The sequence below is a fragment of the Chroicocephalus ridibundus genome, chromosome 3 (assembly GCF_963924245.1).
Source record: "Chroicocephalus ridibundus chromosome 3, bChrRid1.1, whole genome shotgun sequence".
NCBI classification, from domain to species: Eukaryota; Metazoa; Chordata; class Aves; order Charadriiformes; family Laridae; genus Chroicocephalus; species Chroicocephalus ridibundus.
In genome coordinates this window covers 52,491,784-52,505,978 of record NC_086286.1, presented here as the reverse complement: position 1 = coordinate 52,505,978, position 14,195 = coordinate 52,491,784, and the positions used below count along the sequence as shown (strand labels likewise).

The window sequence follows — 14,195 nt, the reverse complement described above, 5'->3', positions numbered from 1 at the left end:
AGCTGATATTTACAATGTCTTCGGTAGAAAATCTGTTCGCTACAAACCCTGATCAAGTTTGGCCAGAATAACATAGATTGGGCTGGGTCAAAAGAGTTCTTTAGTTTATTAGGTTCTCCCACCACTGTAAGCAAATATTCACCATTGTCTTTACACCTGACTTAAAAATCACACATATTTGACAATGATAATGTTGCTAGTAACTTCTGAACTACTAATTTGGAAGAAGGGCAATAATTTATTTCAAATTAAGTTTTTCTTCTCTCTTCCCTACCCTTGTAAAAAGCTTAAGAATCATATGTTCAGTTTTTCCAAACAACTAAATCTTTGCTAAAAAAATGATAGAGTCATAGAATGTGTTGGGTTGGAAGGGACCTTTAAAGGTCATCTAGTCCAACCCCCCTGCAGTAAGCAGGGACATCTTCAACTAGATCAGGTTGCTCAGAGCCTCATCAAGCCTGGCCTTGAATGTCTCCAGGGATGGGACCTCCACCACCTCTCTGGGCAACCTCTTCCAGTGTCTCACCACCCTCATTGTAAAGAACTTCTTCCTAATGTCTAATCTAAACCTACCCTGCTCTAGTTTAAAACCATTGCCCCTCGTCCTGTCACTACATTCCCTTGCAAACAGCCCCTCCCCAGCTTTCTTATAGACCCCCTTCAGGGACTGGAAGGCCGCTATAAGGTCTCCCCGGCACCTTCTCTTCTCCAGGCTGAACAACCCCAACTCTCTCAGCCTGTCCTCACAGGAGAGTTTGTGCCCGGTGGCAGGCACAAACTTGAATATAGGAAGTTCCACCTAAACATGATGAGGAACTTCTTTACCTTGAGGGTGGCAGAGCACTGGAACAGGCTGCCCAGAGAGGTGGTGGAGTCTCCAACTCTGGAGGCATTCAAAACCCGCCTGGACGCGTTCCTGTGCAACCTGCTCTAGGTGACCCTGCTCTGGCAGGGGGCTTGGACTAGATGATCTCCAGAGGTCCCTTACAACCCCTACCATTCTGTGAGTCTGTGAGAGGCGCTCCAGCCCTCGGATCACCTTCATGGCCCTCCTCTGGACCCGCTCCTAACAGGTCCCTGTCCTTCTTGTGCTGAGGGCTCTAAAGCTGGACACAGTACTCCAGGTGGGGTCTCACGAGAGCAGAGCAGAAGGGGAGAATCACCTCTGGATCTGCTGGCCACAGTTCTTTTGATGCAGTCCAGTATGTGATTGGCTGCAAGCACATTGTTGGCTCATGTCCAGCTTTTCATCCACAAGTACCCCCAAGTCCTTTTCCACAGGGCTGCTCTCTATCACATCTTCCCCCAGCCTGTATTGATAACGAGGATTGTCTCGACCCAAACTTGTAATTGGCCTTGTTGAACTTCATGAGGTTTGCATGAGCCCACCTCTCTAGCTCATCCAGGTTCCTCTGGATGACATCCCGTACCTCTGGCATGTCGATCACACCACTCAGCTTGCTGTCATCTGCAAACTTGTTGAGGGTGCACTTGATCCCACTGTCTATGTCATTGATGAAGTTGTTGAACAGCACCAGTCCCAGTATGGATCCCCGAGGGATACCACTTGTCACCCCTCTGCATGTGGACATCGAGCCATTGACCACCCCCCTCTGGATGCGACCATCCAGCCAGTTCCTTATCCACCGAACAGTCCACCCATCAAATCCGTATCTCTCCAACTTAGAAGGATGTTGCGGGGGACCATGTCAAAGGCCTTGCAGAAGTCCAGACAGATGATATCTGTAGCTCTCCTCTTGTCCGCTGATGCAGTCACGCCATTGTAGAAAGCCACTAGGTTGGTCAGGCAGGACTTGCCCCTGGTGAAGCGATGCTGGCGGTCTCGAATCACCTCCATGTCTTCCATGTGCCTTAGCATAGCTTCTAGGAGGATCTGTTCCATGATCTTCCCAGGCACACAGATGAGGCTGATAGGGCAGTAGTTCCCAGGGTCCTCCTTTCTACCCTTTTTAAAAATGGGTGCAATGTTTCCCTTTTTCCAGTCATCAGGGACTTCACCTGACTGCCAAAATACGCATAGACAGTTCAAAAATAAAAAGATTTTATATATATATATATTTCATAAAATTAAGAATATCTTAATCCAAACTGCTACTCACTGCAATTGTTTTGAAACCTTAGCTATACCTGCCAAGGGAATAACAAAACCAATCACAAAACCAACAAGTTTGGAATATCCTCCGTATGTAGAACAACATGATAAGAAATCAATCCTAAATGCTGTGATTTGACCAGAGATTTTCAATACTTTTTGTATTTGCTGAGGAGGAGGAAGACAGGACTGAAGCTGTGTCCCTGCAGTTGCATCATGCAGGTATCAGTATGACTTTTTTTTCTTCTGTGCCTGATCCCCACTGCCTAAAATCATGAGGACCATCCCCTTCAGGTAGTGGTAACTTAGCTCACACAGAGCAAAAGGTGATACAAGCGCATTCCATGTAGAAATTCTGTGCCAGTACAGTTTGTCCTTTCCTCCTATACAAAAATGCCATTAAAAAATTAGGAAAGACACCTGTGAAATTCAGTATTAGCAATGTAAAAGACACACATCTGGCTTAATGTTCTTAGCCTCTTCTTATTGTTATGGCAGTGAAGCTTCAAATAATATAACTAAGGTTATATAACTATGGTTATATAACTATAATATAACTAATAAGTATTTTTCTGATAAATTTGTGGGAGATGAGGATCTATCCAGCAGACCCTAAAACTTCCATAATTTTACGCCTCCTGCTACAATCTTCTGTTACTTTTGCTTGAATGATAGGGAAGATGATAAATGGAGTAAGTCTTGTGAGTTCTGAGAGTATTATATCCAGGCATCTGGAAAAGAAAAGATCTCCTTCCGGCAGATTAATTCTTAAAGTCCATTGAAAAAAACTTCCTCTCAAGATGTACATTCAATGAATCTTTAAGGCAAGATCATGTATCTTATTGATTTAACTTACACCAGCACCTCAAGATTAGATATACAAGCAAAGGCACTTTTTACTGTGTCTATATAAAGACATTTTTCTGATCTATAAACTTCATAAAACATCCCATAAGGCCATAACACATGAAGTACAGACCAGACTTCTTAATCTGTAAACAAGTTTCTTCCCCAGCTAATATGTAAATAACTTTGAAGAAGGCTTAAAATGAAACCCAAAATATCTAATCAAGAAATATCCCAAAATGAACCCTGAAATATCTGTAATCAAGACACCCTCTTATGTGGTTAAATTTTGCTTGCAAAGAACCAATCAAAAATACTTTGCAGGAGAAGCAGTCCAGTTTCTGCTCCAATTTAATTCAGAGTCCTGCCTAACTCAGCCATGATCTGGATATGAAAAATTTTAAACTCAAGTGTTACTTCATTGCAAATAGAGCTGCTTGGAAATGCTGTGTGCAACGATATAAAGCCTGGCTGTGTTTTGAGCATGTATTTTATTGATAGATAATAGTCAAGGTTCAAAAAGTTGCAGTGAATACCCAAATATCAGTATAAGCAGCATTCCTTCCCAGTGCTACCTTTGCAGGTTTTCTCCAATATACTAAAAAAAAAAATAAAAATAAAAAAAAAATCTTATAATCCCAGGTAGATTGCCATCAACCTGTCATGAGCGACTTTCAATCTAACATTTACTGTGAAAGACACAAGATTATCTGGTACACACTGATGAAACAACACATGCTATTTTGGGATACAGTTATACCTGAAACACTGTAGTATTTACTGATTGCCTCCCTTTTTAATACTTCGGGTTTTTTTTTTAAAAAATCCATCTAAAGTAACTAATTCGGTGAATCTGTCACAGACAAATTTTGGTTCATTTAAGTCCAAATCAGACATTTCGGTTTATGCTCATGCTAATGAAATTCAGATAAACTACTCTGGCTGCAGGCCCACTGACTTCTGGCTGAAGAGTCCACACAGCTGGATGCCTGTAAATCAGGCAGGACACAATTTCTGCATACAGGTTGATGACTGTTCTGCGTCACCAACATATATGAGTACAGACACTAAGCCAGAGATCTCGAAACAACATTTCGCCTGCCTGGCAACTTTCTAACAAAAACAAAGCTTATTTTTCTGTCTGTATCACATTACATGACGTGAACATTTTTAAAGCAGACTACGCTAAAGCAAGAGGGATAGGGGGAAAATTATACCCCTATTGATGTAAAGTGACTTAGGCTACATATTCACTTTAAGTCATCACAGATCCATGCTAACACCAAAAGAATCCATTCCATCTTCTCCTCATTTCTCACTGCCATCATTACTAAGGCAGTAGGATTTGTACATACATAACGTGAACTGAGTAAACCATCTCGCAGGTTTCTTTCCTAAAAATGTTACATTCTGACAAATTAAGATGTTTTGTTATCAGAGACATTTTATATGGCTGCAGCCTTTATCTCTCTAGAAGAAAATCACAGATAAGGCTAATCAGCATCTGTTTCATTCTATAAACAAAATGCATTCAAATTATTCTTTTTGAGTCGGCAAATCTTGTTCTGCTTCTTTTCATCTAAGAAATCTAACACCAAGAAAGCCACATCTGCATAGCTGCCTTTTAGCGTAATAAATTTGGCCACCTTAAAGATTACTGTCAGCAAAAGAACGTAGCAGGGAAGGTAGAAAGACTTTCTTGATGATAACTGATACAAAGCTGAATGATGATATCATAACTATTGCTTGACACTGTTAATTCAAGAGTTTGGGGAGTTAGCCACAAAACAGATGTTTTAAAGTTTAAGAAAACAATGGACAAATCATACCATTGCAGCTATTCATGTTAAAACTTCACTAAGACAACCAGCAGTTACTTTGCTTTTGTAGTTGGCTCAAAAAAAATTTATAAGCACTTTCACAAAAATGTATTTTCAGATCACTCACCCGCAAAAAGGTAAACTTTCAGCAACTGGTAATAAATTCACCTTAGACTATAAGATTCTTGAAGCTGAAATGCTATCCAAAGCATTCATTCAGTTTTAGCATCAAGATCCTTGATCCAGACTATAAACTGTATTTCAAACAATGATTTCTTATAGTGATTTCAAGCACCTTAAAGAAAATCATCATTTTCATAGGAACATAGCTCTTTAAAATCAGTAGTGTTTGTTTCTAGTAACATCAAAGCATCGTCAAGACTTACTCACTTGATTCATAACACTGTTTTTCTGATTGCATTTGTGGATTATAATGATAGCCATCCTGCAGTGCTGCGGTTTGCAAACCACAAAGAAAGTAGTAAACAGGTGGTCTATTGCTACGTACTTTTACTCTTCCATTAGGTAACCTCTTTATACCAAGAAAAATGTATTACCACCTGGTATCAGATACATAGTCATCAACACCAAAAATCTGACTTGATACAGCTTTTGTTGTCCCTTGCCCACCATTTTCTTTCGGTATAATTCTGCAGAAAACATTCAGTTTATCTTCTGGGAAGCAGTAATAGCCTCTCTATTTAAAATGGAAATTATCACCAGAACTTAAACGCCAAGCACCTTAGAAGCCAGCCACAGAGCAATGCACACGCAGAGTAAAATCAGTGTTTCTTTTCTCACCCTCTTGGTAATGTCCTTTTTTGCATTTTACCTAGTACATTCCAAATCATTGTTAGAACTGCAGGAATCTTATGTTTGCACACAATCTCATAAAATTTAAGAACATTACAAAATTTACAATCATTGTCAACCCAGGCCAACTCATAAGGAACAGTTTTCTGGGTCTATTACGTGAGGGATTATACCTAAAGGAACCCAACAAAAATACTTCCAGAATTCAACACTCTGCTTATGACCTGTTTCAATGTACGTATTTAATACATATTGCAAGTAGGAACTTTTGAGATGGTATATCCAGTATTTTACTGGGGCTTAGATCCTGCACATACTGCAGAATTTTAATTCAAAACTTAACAATTTTAGATCCAAGATCAAATTATGTTCTCCAAACATACGCTAATGTAACAGCTATTACACGTTGGTGGAATAGTATTTGCAACTCAAAATGGGTAAACCGAACTTCCAAAATGAATACCAATATATTCCAAAACAGAAACGACAAAAGGCTGAAAGTATTTTTAAAAAATTGTTAACATCTTTTGCCTTTCAAAAAAAACAGCGGAACCTAGACATAAAAATTGTAACAGTCAAGTTTTGCCAAAACTAGGTTTCCTTTTAAATCTAAAAATAAAACTGAACTGTTCAAAGCTAAATAGTAATCACAAATAAAAAGGACTTACCTTCCTGTCTGTTATTTTTCCTTTTTAGCCATTTTTCCACAGTTTCTGCACTTACATTTTCTGACACAAACTCATCCAGTACCTGGGGGTGAAGAGAAAGATAGGCCTTCACTTTTTCATCTGTTAAACCTGAAAGAGAGAATATTAATTGATTACACTACTGGTATGAAATTCCTCATATGAAACAATAGCTAAATGCCAGCAACAACCAATATCCTTTTGTTTAACAGCCTGATTGAACACATGCCTATTTAAATTGTCTCCTCCCAGACAGGACAATATCCAATCAAAAAAATGAGCTGTCATATAGAAAATAGTAGAAGCAAAGCATATCCATGCAAGATTTTGCGTACAAAAAAATCCCCCACACATAAACATTCCCTGGGAGAAATGGCCACGAAGGAGTTTATGATTATGAGTCCAAAATTACTTATTCCCAAGATATGCAAGATGATAGATTGATAAAGAAACTGGGTGGAAGGAGACAGAAGAAAGTGAACTGGTATTTCTCGTAGAGCATCAAATTTAGTATTCTCATTGCAAGTAGCCGCAAAAGCAACAAAAACTATTATGCAACGCCAAAATCAAGCTCAATTTCTAAATACTGAAGTTACTTAAGTAACTTTAGAAATATAAACTTTCACATGCATGCTTCCAATGCCTTAGTAGTTCAGTTATCAAAACAAAAGTAATTGTAGACAAAAGCCCTTCACAATATCTGCAACAAAAAGAAAACTCCAATACACATTTTGGAAAAAGATGCAAAATTCATAATGTCAGATACCTGACGCAATCATAAATAAATTCCCCAATTCAAAAAATTACAATTTGATCATAGTCTTTGCAAATCTCCCGAACGAAACCACTGGCTGCAGGGATGTGAACCCAAGAGTACCAAGACTTTCTAAGGGAGGGCAGGAAAGAAGCGCACCCGTCCCCAGGGCATGAGCTCCAGGCTGCCACAAAGGGAGCAGGCACCCCCAGTACAAAAGCCTTAAGGAGATCTGACGGGAAGAGAAGTAACAAGCACTGTAACGACTTTAAACACGTCTTCACCTCTTGTGTTGGGCATCCGTAAATGTACCTGTAAATTCACCACAGAAAGCAGACCAGGCTCAGCAGAAGAGAAACTCCCCTCCCAACAATGCTGACCTCTTTTGGAGAGTATTCATGCTATAAAAGATCAATTTTTCCCATTTTATGCTTCGCACAGTACCAGAATATGCCAAAAAAAGCTACAGCGTAATTTAAATGCTAGTCAATGACTGTAACCTTTAAGACATCTTACAAATGTTTACTATGAAAGCCTTCAGGAGGCAATACCAAAACACAAATCAGCAACTTCCACCTGCAGAGCACTGACCACACACACCACTCTCCCCATTCCCCACACTGACTACACCATATCATTCCCACCACATCAGCCCTCAACAGCCTGCACCTGTCCAAACCTGGTTTAAAATACCCTTTCTCTTAATCTATGTAGGTGGCAGCTCCTGGTGGGTATCATAATCTCAAACAACAACACTCTCACTTACAGGCAAGAATCTCCAGATCTGGATCATTTGAATCAAGAGAGCTAAGTGAGCATCCTGATTTTCATCAGCAAAGAAGAAAAGATTCTTTCTAAATCAGTAAGAGCAGGAGATGATCAAAAAGTGGACGGAAAACAAATGAAAACCCACTGCCTTTGCTCAACTGAAAAAAACTTGATGCCTTGAAAGAGTAAGTCTTTCTAATTTCACAGTAATAAAATCTGAAAAGAAAATATGTTTGAAGAATCATTCAGAAAGACTATAGTGTTTTGAAGATTTATCAGAGTTATCCATCAGAAAGTCATCAAAATTTAACTGTTTTTTATGTCCTGAATGAAAAATTATTGATAAAGGTCTGTCACAAAATGTCTGCCACTTACAGGTTGTCTGCAAATAAGCATTTTTGCTTTTAGTAATAAATTAGGAACTGAAAAGTTTGTAAAATTAGCAACTGAAATTCTACAAGGTTTTATTTGTGTTTTAAGTGAAAATAACCTTAACTTTCTTACACATGCAGTCTGCACTCCTTGACTTCAGTGGAAATGCTTCCCTGATTCAACCTTCATAGGATGTATTTTTTTGTAACATACACATCAAAATTCAACAAAACATCAATTTGAAAGAAGACTTCAGTCTACATGTCATGAGTTTAATATATATTCCACATATCCTGCAATTTCAGCAACCTCAGGGTCAAAACTGCTTTAGCCTTATATGGAAAAGTGATTCATGGAGCTGATATAAGAAATCCTACAACAATCTTTAAATTACCCTCCTTTATTCCACTAAAGGTATCTGTGCAGATGTGTTTTTTCTATGTCAGAGTTGTGGATAGGAGCAAGTAGAACAGGATTTACAATTACATTTGCAGAGTTAAAAAGGAGTAATTTAAATCTATTTTCTACATAGATTAAAGCAGACTTATTGGTCCTCTTAATTGTTAGTCTACTTTGTTGAAAATTACATGCTACAGCCATACACACAAAAACCACAAACAAACCCAGCATGAACACAAATGTAACATTACGAAAATGTAACATTAACAGAGAGCAACCTTTTAAAAGAAACTTAAATGTTTTGTGTTTTATGCACATTAAGGCAAAAGAGTGTTCTAAAGAAGCTTGAATGTAAGAGCGTTTTGCAGCTGTGCACAATTATTTTATGTCCATTCACATTAGAAATATTTCTTCACTACTCCTTTCTTCTCCCCTTACTACTATTGGACCTGTAGACTAGTACAGACAGTAGTCTGTGTCTACTATTTACACAGCGCTCTCTCCACAACAGGGAGCTTCCCATCAACTCCAGCAATGCCAGAACTTCTCTCATTCTTGTTCATCAGTTCTTGCACAAAGCATAAAGTATATACATCAACAGTGTCTAACAAAGGAAAAGGTAGTAGCGCACACATTCAGAACTGTGTTGATCTATACGCTTTCTCACAAGTAGCCCAAACAAAAGCTCCCTTTGCTTCTTGCCGTGCATCCCCAGAAAGCTTTGCTCTTGTATCTGGAACCCGTCTGTCCTCTGATGGAGCTGTGGCAGTTATCACGAAGGACCATCACTGAGGAGGGCTGAACTCTGGCCAACAGCCTAGCATGTTGCCAGAAAGCACAGAAAGACTGGAACAACCCTAATTCCTCTGGGAATTAAAGGAGGAATCTGGCATTTGAATTGACTGTCCATTCATTCCATTTATGCATTGGAGTTTGACTTCCTGATTCATGCATATATCCTGTGTAATTAAACACACACCCCCCCCAAAACTACCTTTCTCCCTTGTATCCTTAACTTTGAAAGAGATAAACACACATTTCAGTGCTGATCTCTTTCTGACATAACTTGCCTTGTTTTATGCATGCATTAACTATTCATTCTGGATTTGTGATCAAATAATAAAAAAGATAATAAAAGTATCACGCAAAAGGACACACGCATATCAGATAAGCTCTTCCTTTTTTCATTTCCCTCTGAACAAACCGTAGGCCAAGAAACGGCTCAGGCTGCCCACTGCTTATGCTAGCTCAGCAGCAACTCACTTCCTGACCAGCACACCCATTTAGGTTCTCTTTGTAGATCTCGATTTGAAATGTTCTCTTTGGCCATGCAATCTGCTTTTTAAAGTTCATTCATACACACGGAAGACATTAATCAAGGCTGGTTTGGTTTCATTTTTTTCCACTTCTTGGCCACTCCTGTCTGAAGAGCAAATGAAAATACAGCTTTTCAATAAATGCTGGGGTTTATGCAAGTATTTCACCTTATTAGTTGGGGGGTGTTTTGTGTATCTCATTTATTATAGGGTAGGATGATATAAAATTGGCAAAGCTCCATACAAAGCAGAGGGCAGAAGACATCCTGTCCCCCCAGCACCACCCAAGAGGCAATTCCTTGATCAGCAAAAGGCCTTTTTACTGCCAGAGTTAATGATCCTTCTGTCAGGACATTCATTCTGGGACATCAGGAATGGGAAGGGTGAATCAAATGACAGAAAAGAAACAATTGTATTTACTTATAGTATTTCTAGAAACTGATATATTGGTGGCACTCTACCAAATAAACAAGACCCCTGTTTTTCCACTTTGCATATGCCTGAGGCTTGAGCTGTTCATCTAATTTGTCATAGCTCATACCAGTCTATCAAAATTTTGGTTTTGTGTTTTGTGGTTGGGTATGGTTGTTTTGGTGGTGGCGTTTGTGGGGTTTTTTTAAGTAACTCCTTGGCTTTCAATGGAGCATGTATAAGAGTGGCTTGGGGGTGGGGTTGTTTTTTCCTTCACAAACTATGAGAAATAGTTTCTTTTTCACTGAAATTAACAGCAGAAATACATAATAGTTGAAGACAGACTTATGGGTGGAATTCTTCCCTTTCTTACTTTAGTAAGCTAACTATAGAAAATACAAATACTGCTACCAAATATCACAGTCCAGTAATTTCAACATAAAGTAGAAAGCCAAACTTTTTTGATAGTTTGGTTCAACAAATAGCTATCTTTCCAGTGGTCCCATGATTAATACTTAAAAAACAGACTTCGTTTCACTAAAGGAAAAGAATAAAGAAACCTTTATCTGAAGCTAATTTAGCAAGTTTAGTAGAGCTATTTAAAGAGGAATAGTTATTCGCGTAGATTCTGAACCACCACAAAAAACTATCGCTTCTTTTTATTTATTTCAACCATGTACCAGGACCAGATCATTCGGGCTTTGAAAGCGTAACTAGGACTTTGTCTGTTTTTGTTAGTACTTATACTAAAAGCCAAGTGAAAACAAAAATCCCAGCACCACCACCTTCCAATATACCTGTATATCTGTGTCTCATACAAAGCCAGTGCGAGTATTGCAGGCTGCTTGATTTAGTGATTGCCTGACCTGCTCAAGTCTGGATTCCCTTTTTCACCTACCGGTAAAATCTTTAATTTCAACAACTCCAGCACTTCATTAGTGATAACATCAGGCAGAAGCCTAAAAAAGATCAACTGAATTCATGGAGCAATCTCCCACTGTTCAGTGTAAGTAAACCAAGATCTTCCTAAATCAGAAAGAAAATCCGTAATGCTAAATAAAACACTAATTAAAATGAGGGAAAATTAGGGAATTTTCATTGCAGCTGGGCATGCTAGGTAAGCAGATCATTTTACAGGCACTGGCACAAATACTTCTCAAGAAGCCTCAAGTGAGTTGCCAAATGAAATGTATGTTTGAATGACCAATAAAGAATAAAGCATAAAAGTGGACAGAACTTATAGAATAGGAAGTTTCATGTAATAAATGTGTTCATATTCACCCTGTTGATTACCACAATCCCCATAATGTCTGTGTTGGGGTTTAGCAGAGACAGAAACTGTAAAGACTGTCACAGTCTTATATGTTGCTCTAAAATGCCTGCAAAATACTCTTTGGAAAATAACTGGATATCAACACTTTTTAAACAAAAAAAGTATAACACACTACTACTTATATCTTAAGAGAGAAACTGCTTTTTGAGCAGATGTGACAAAGTACATTAAACTCAGCATCTTAGAAATTCTCTTTACTGGTTTAAATTGTAATGGTACTGCAAGGCAATGTTACATGTTTGTCTACACCAGTAAACTGAATATGTCTAGGGCTGTTCACTGACCTGAAACCAAGCGGCTTATAACTTCTTCCATTCTTACTATTAAGCTCTCTTGGCCTCCGATGATGAAGATGACGGAAAACCAGAACGGGAATACATGCTGATTGCCTGCTGGGAACTATCACTGGCCTCACCTTACTCCAGAGCAACGCCCAGGACTTGTCTGGGGCACGACTAGCTGGCTTTGCCCAATGCATTGCCAAGAACCATTTTAACAATTTAACAGTGTAGACTGCCAAAAAAGTCAGCACATAAAAATGCTCCTTCGCACTGTTTGTTTATTATCCCAGATATAGCATAGCTGGATTCAAAAATAAACTAAGAAACAAGACTTGCTTCAAACATCAATTATCAGTAATTACTCCTGGCCTTCAAGCCAGCCTCCAACAGCCTTCCTTTAAATATAAAAAAAAAAAATTAAAAAAAAAATCACTTGAAAATTGTATTTTTGCTTTCAGCTTTCTATGCCGACTAAAATATTTAAAACATTTCTTAGATATTAGATAACCTGTGTAGTCCTGAATCGATTAATGGCTCTGCTCTCTGACTCTTAATCCATGTCATACTGCGCTCTCCTCTGAGAATAGCTTCACTGAGCTCAGTATAAAGCAGAACGGACTGTGAATGAGCTGAAAGAATTGAAGCCTCGAGCTATGTTTAAAAATCTGCTCCATTTAGCAACATGAGTCAGTCACATCATTAGCAATTCTTGCAATTTTTTCATTAGTTTTGCGATATTTGGTCTTTTTTCTAAAAGCACGAGTTTAATCAAATCTCATGATTAGGCAAGAATTTTAGTTTTCACCTAAAGTTTCTGGTTCCTAGGCTGTGGGGCGCGTAGAGAGGCAGAGGAGAATGGATAAAAATTGATGAGCCAGCCTAGTACTTGTTGAGGCTCAGCATTTTATTCTAGAACAGCTACAGTCTGAAAACCGCAGTCATTGCTTTCCTCAAACTCTTGCAACAGTGTTTGACACATATGAGGTACCTTTCGCCCAGTTAGACAGATCCAACCTTGTGAAAACACATTGTGAGGATATACATGGGTCAATATAAGAAGTCATATTGATTTTATGTACCCAAAAAGCTTTTATTAATAAAGATTAAAGGAAATAACTATAAATGTTGTAAATGTTGCAGCTGTTAACATTTAAGAAAGAAAAAAATAGTGTTGTTTTTTTTCTAAAAATAAACCAACTAAAAAAAAAAAATCCCACAAATTGTCTTGTTTGGTTTAATAAACAATTCCTCCCTGAAATTAGAGGGGTCATGGAGTCACAACAAATATAGGCAAAGTCATAATTTGTCCAAGTATATAACAATATATTGTGCCACATAGAAAATCTGCAAGCCAAGGAAAAAAAAAAAATCATGAAGATAAACACTTTCCAGATAATATCTTATCTGAAACAAAAAACAACCTTACCTGAAATGGAAGCAAAAAGCATGTATAATATTAAAATACATCTTCTCATCTGGAATGTCAAAATGATGGAGAGATATGTGTAACACTTCCCCAGAATCAGCACTTGAAAATAAATATACTTGTACAAAAAAGAAGCTTTAAAAGTATCTGAAGGTAATCCAGATGAGCTAATTTGAAGACAACTTTGCCTGTGTTCTCCTTTATTTAAAGCTTTCCCCACCTCTTTCTTACACAGATCACCTCTCTGTATCTTTCTACAGAACCTTATAAATGATATTTGTAGTTATTCTCAAAAGCATTCAAGGCATGTGTGTACATTGCTTCATTTGGATTAAGCATTAATCCCATTAAATCAATCCCTTCTTTGTTCAAAGCATCAGGATTCAAAACCACAGGCACAGTCAGTTTTTGGAATATCCTTTTCAAGTCAGATTTTTTATCTTAATCCATTTAAGTATACAGGAATGTAATGCAACCAAGTGCCCAAACTCTGTGAAACCTGACATTACTGGTCTGGCAAAAAGTATAATCACTAACGAGAAGCAATCAGAACGGTCAAACCTCTTCTTCGTTTTTCTTTTCTTGAAGAATTAATTCACAAACTCATCTGTGAGCAGCTCCATTCACTTTTTTTGTCCCTCTGCCTCCAAGTCCCACCTGCATTGCTAAAGAAAAGCTATACACAGCTCTGGTGTTCACAGTATTAGCAGTGAAAAAAAAAAAAGCGGTACACAAAAAAAGACTACAGTGTCAATTTTAGTATTTACAAACGGCTTACGTTGGTTTCACAAATCTTCATATCAAGATAAATGCTTAATTTTGCCAGTCTCCAGGCAATGCATAAAACTACAAGCTCT

At 38.1% G+C, this 14,195-nt stretch overlaps 1 protein-coding gene across 4 annotated transcripts in view; it reads right to left on the bottom strand.

Annotated features, from left to right (window-relative positions):
• The window catches only part of PDE10A (phosphodiesterase 10A), a 393,767-nt gene that overhangs the window by 110,215 nt on the left and 269,357 nt on the right, over window positions 1-14,195 (bottom strand). For all 4 annotated transcript variants that reach the window (XM_063329175.1, XM_063329176.1, XM_063329177.1 and 1 more), the window contains exon 2: window positions 6,261-6,389. In XM_063329175.1, the coding sequence (XP_063185245.1) occupies window positions 6,261-6,389 (129 nt within the window). The remainder of the gene's footprint in view (window positions 1-6,260; window positions 6,390-14,195) is intronic.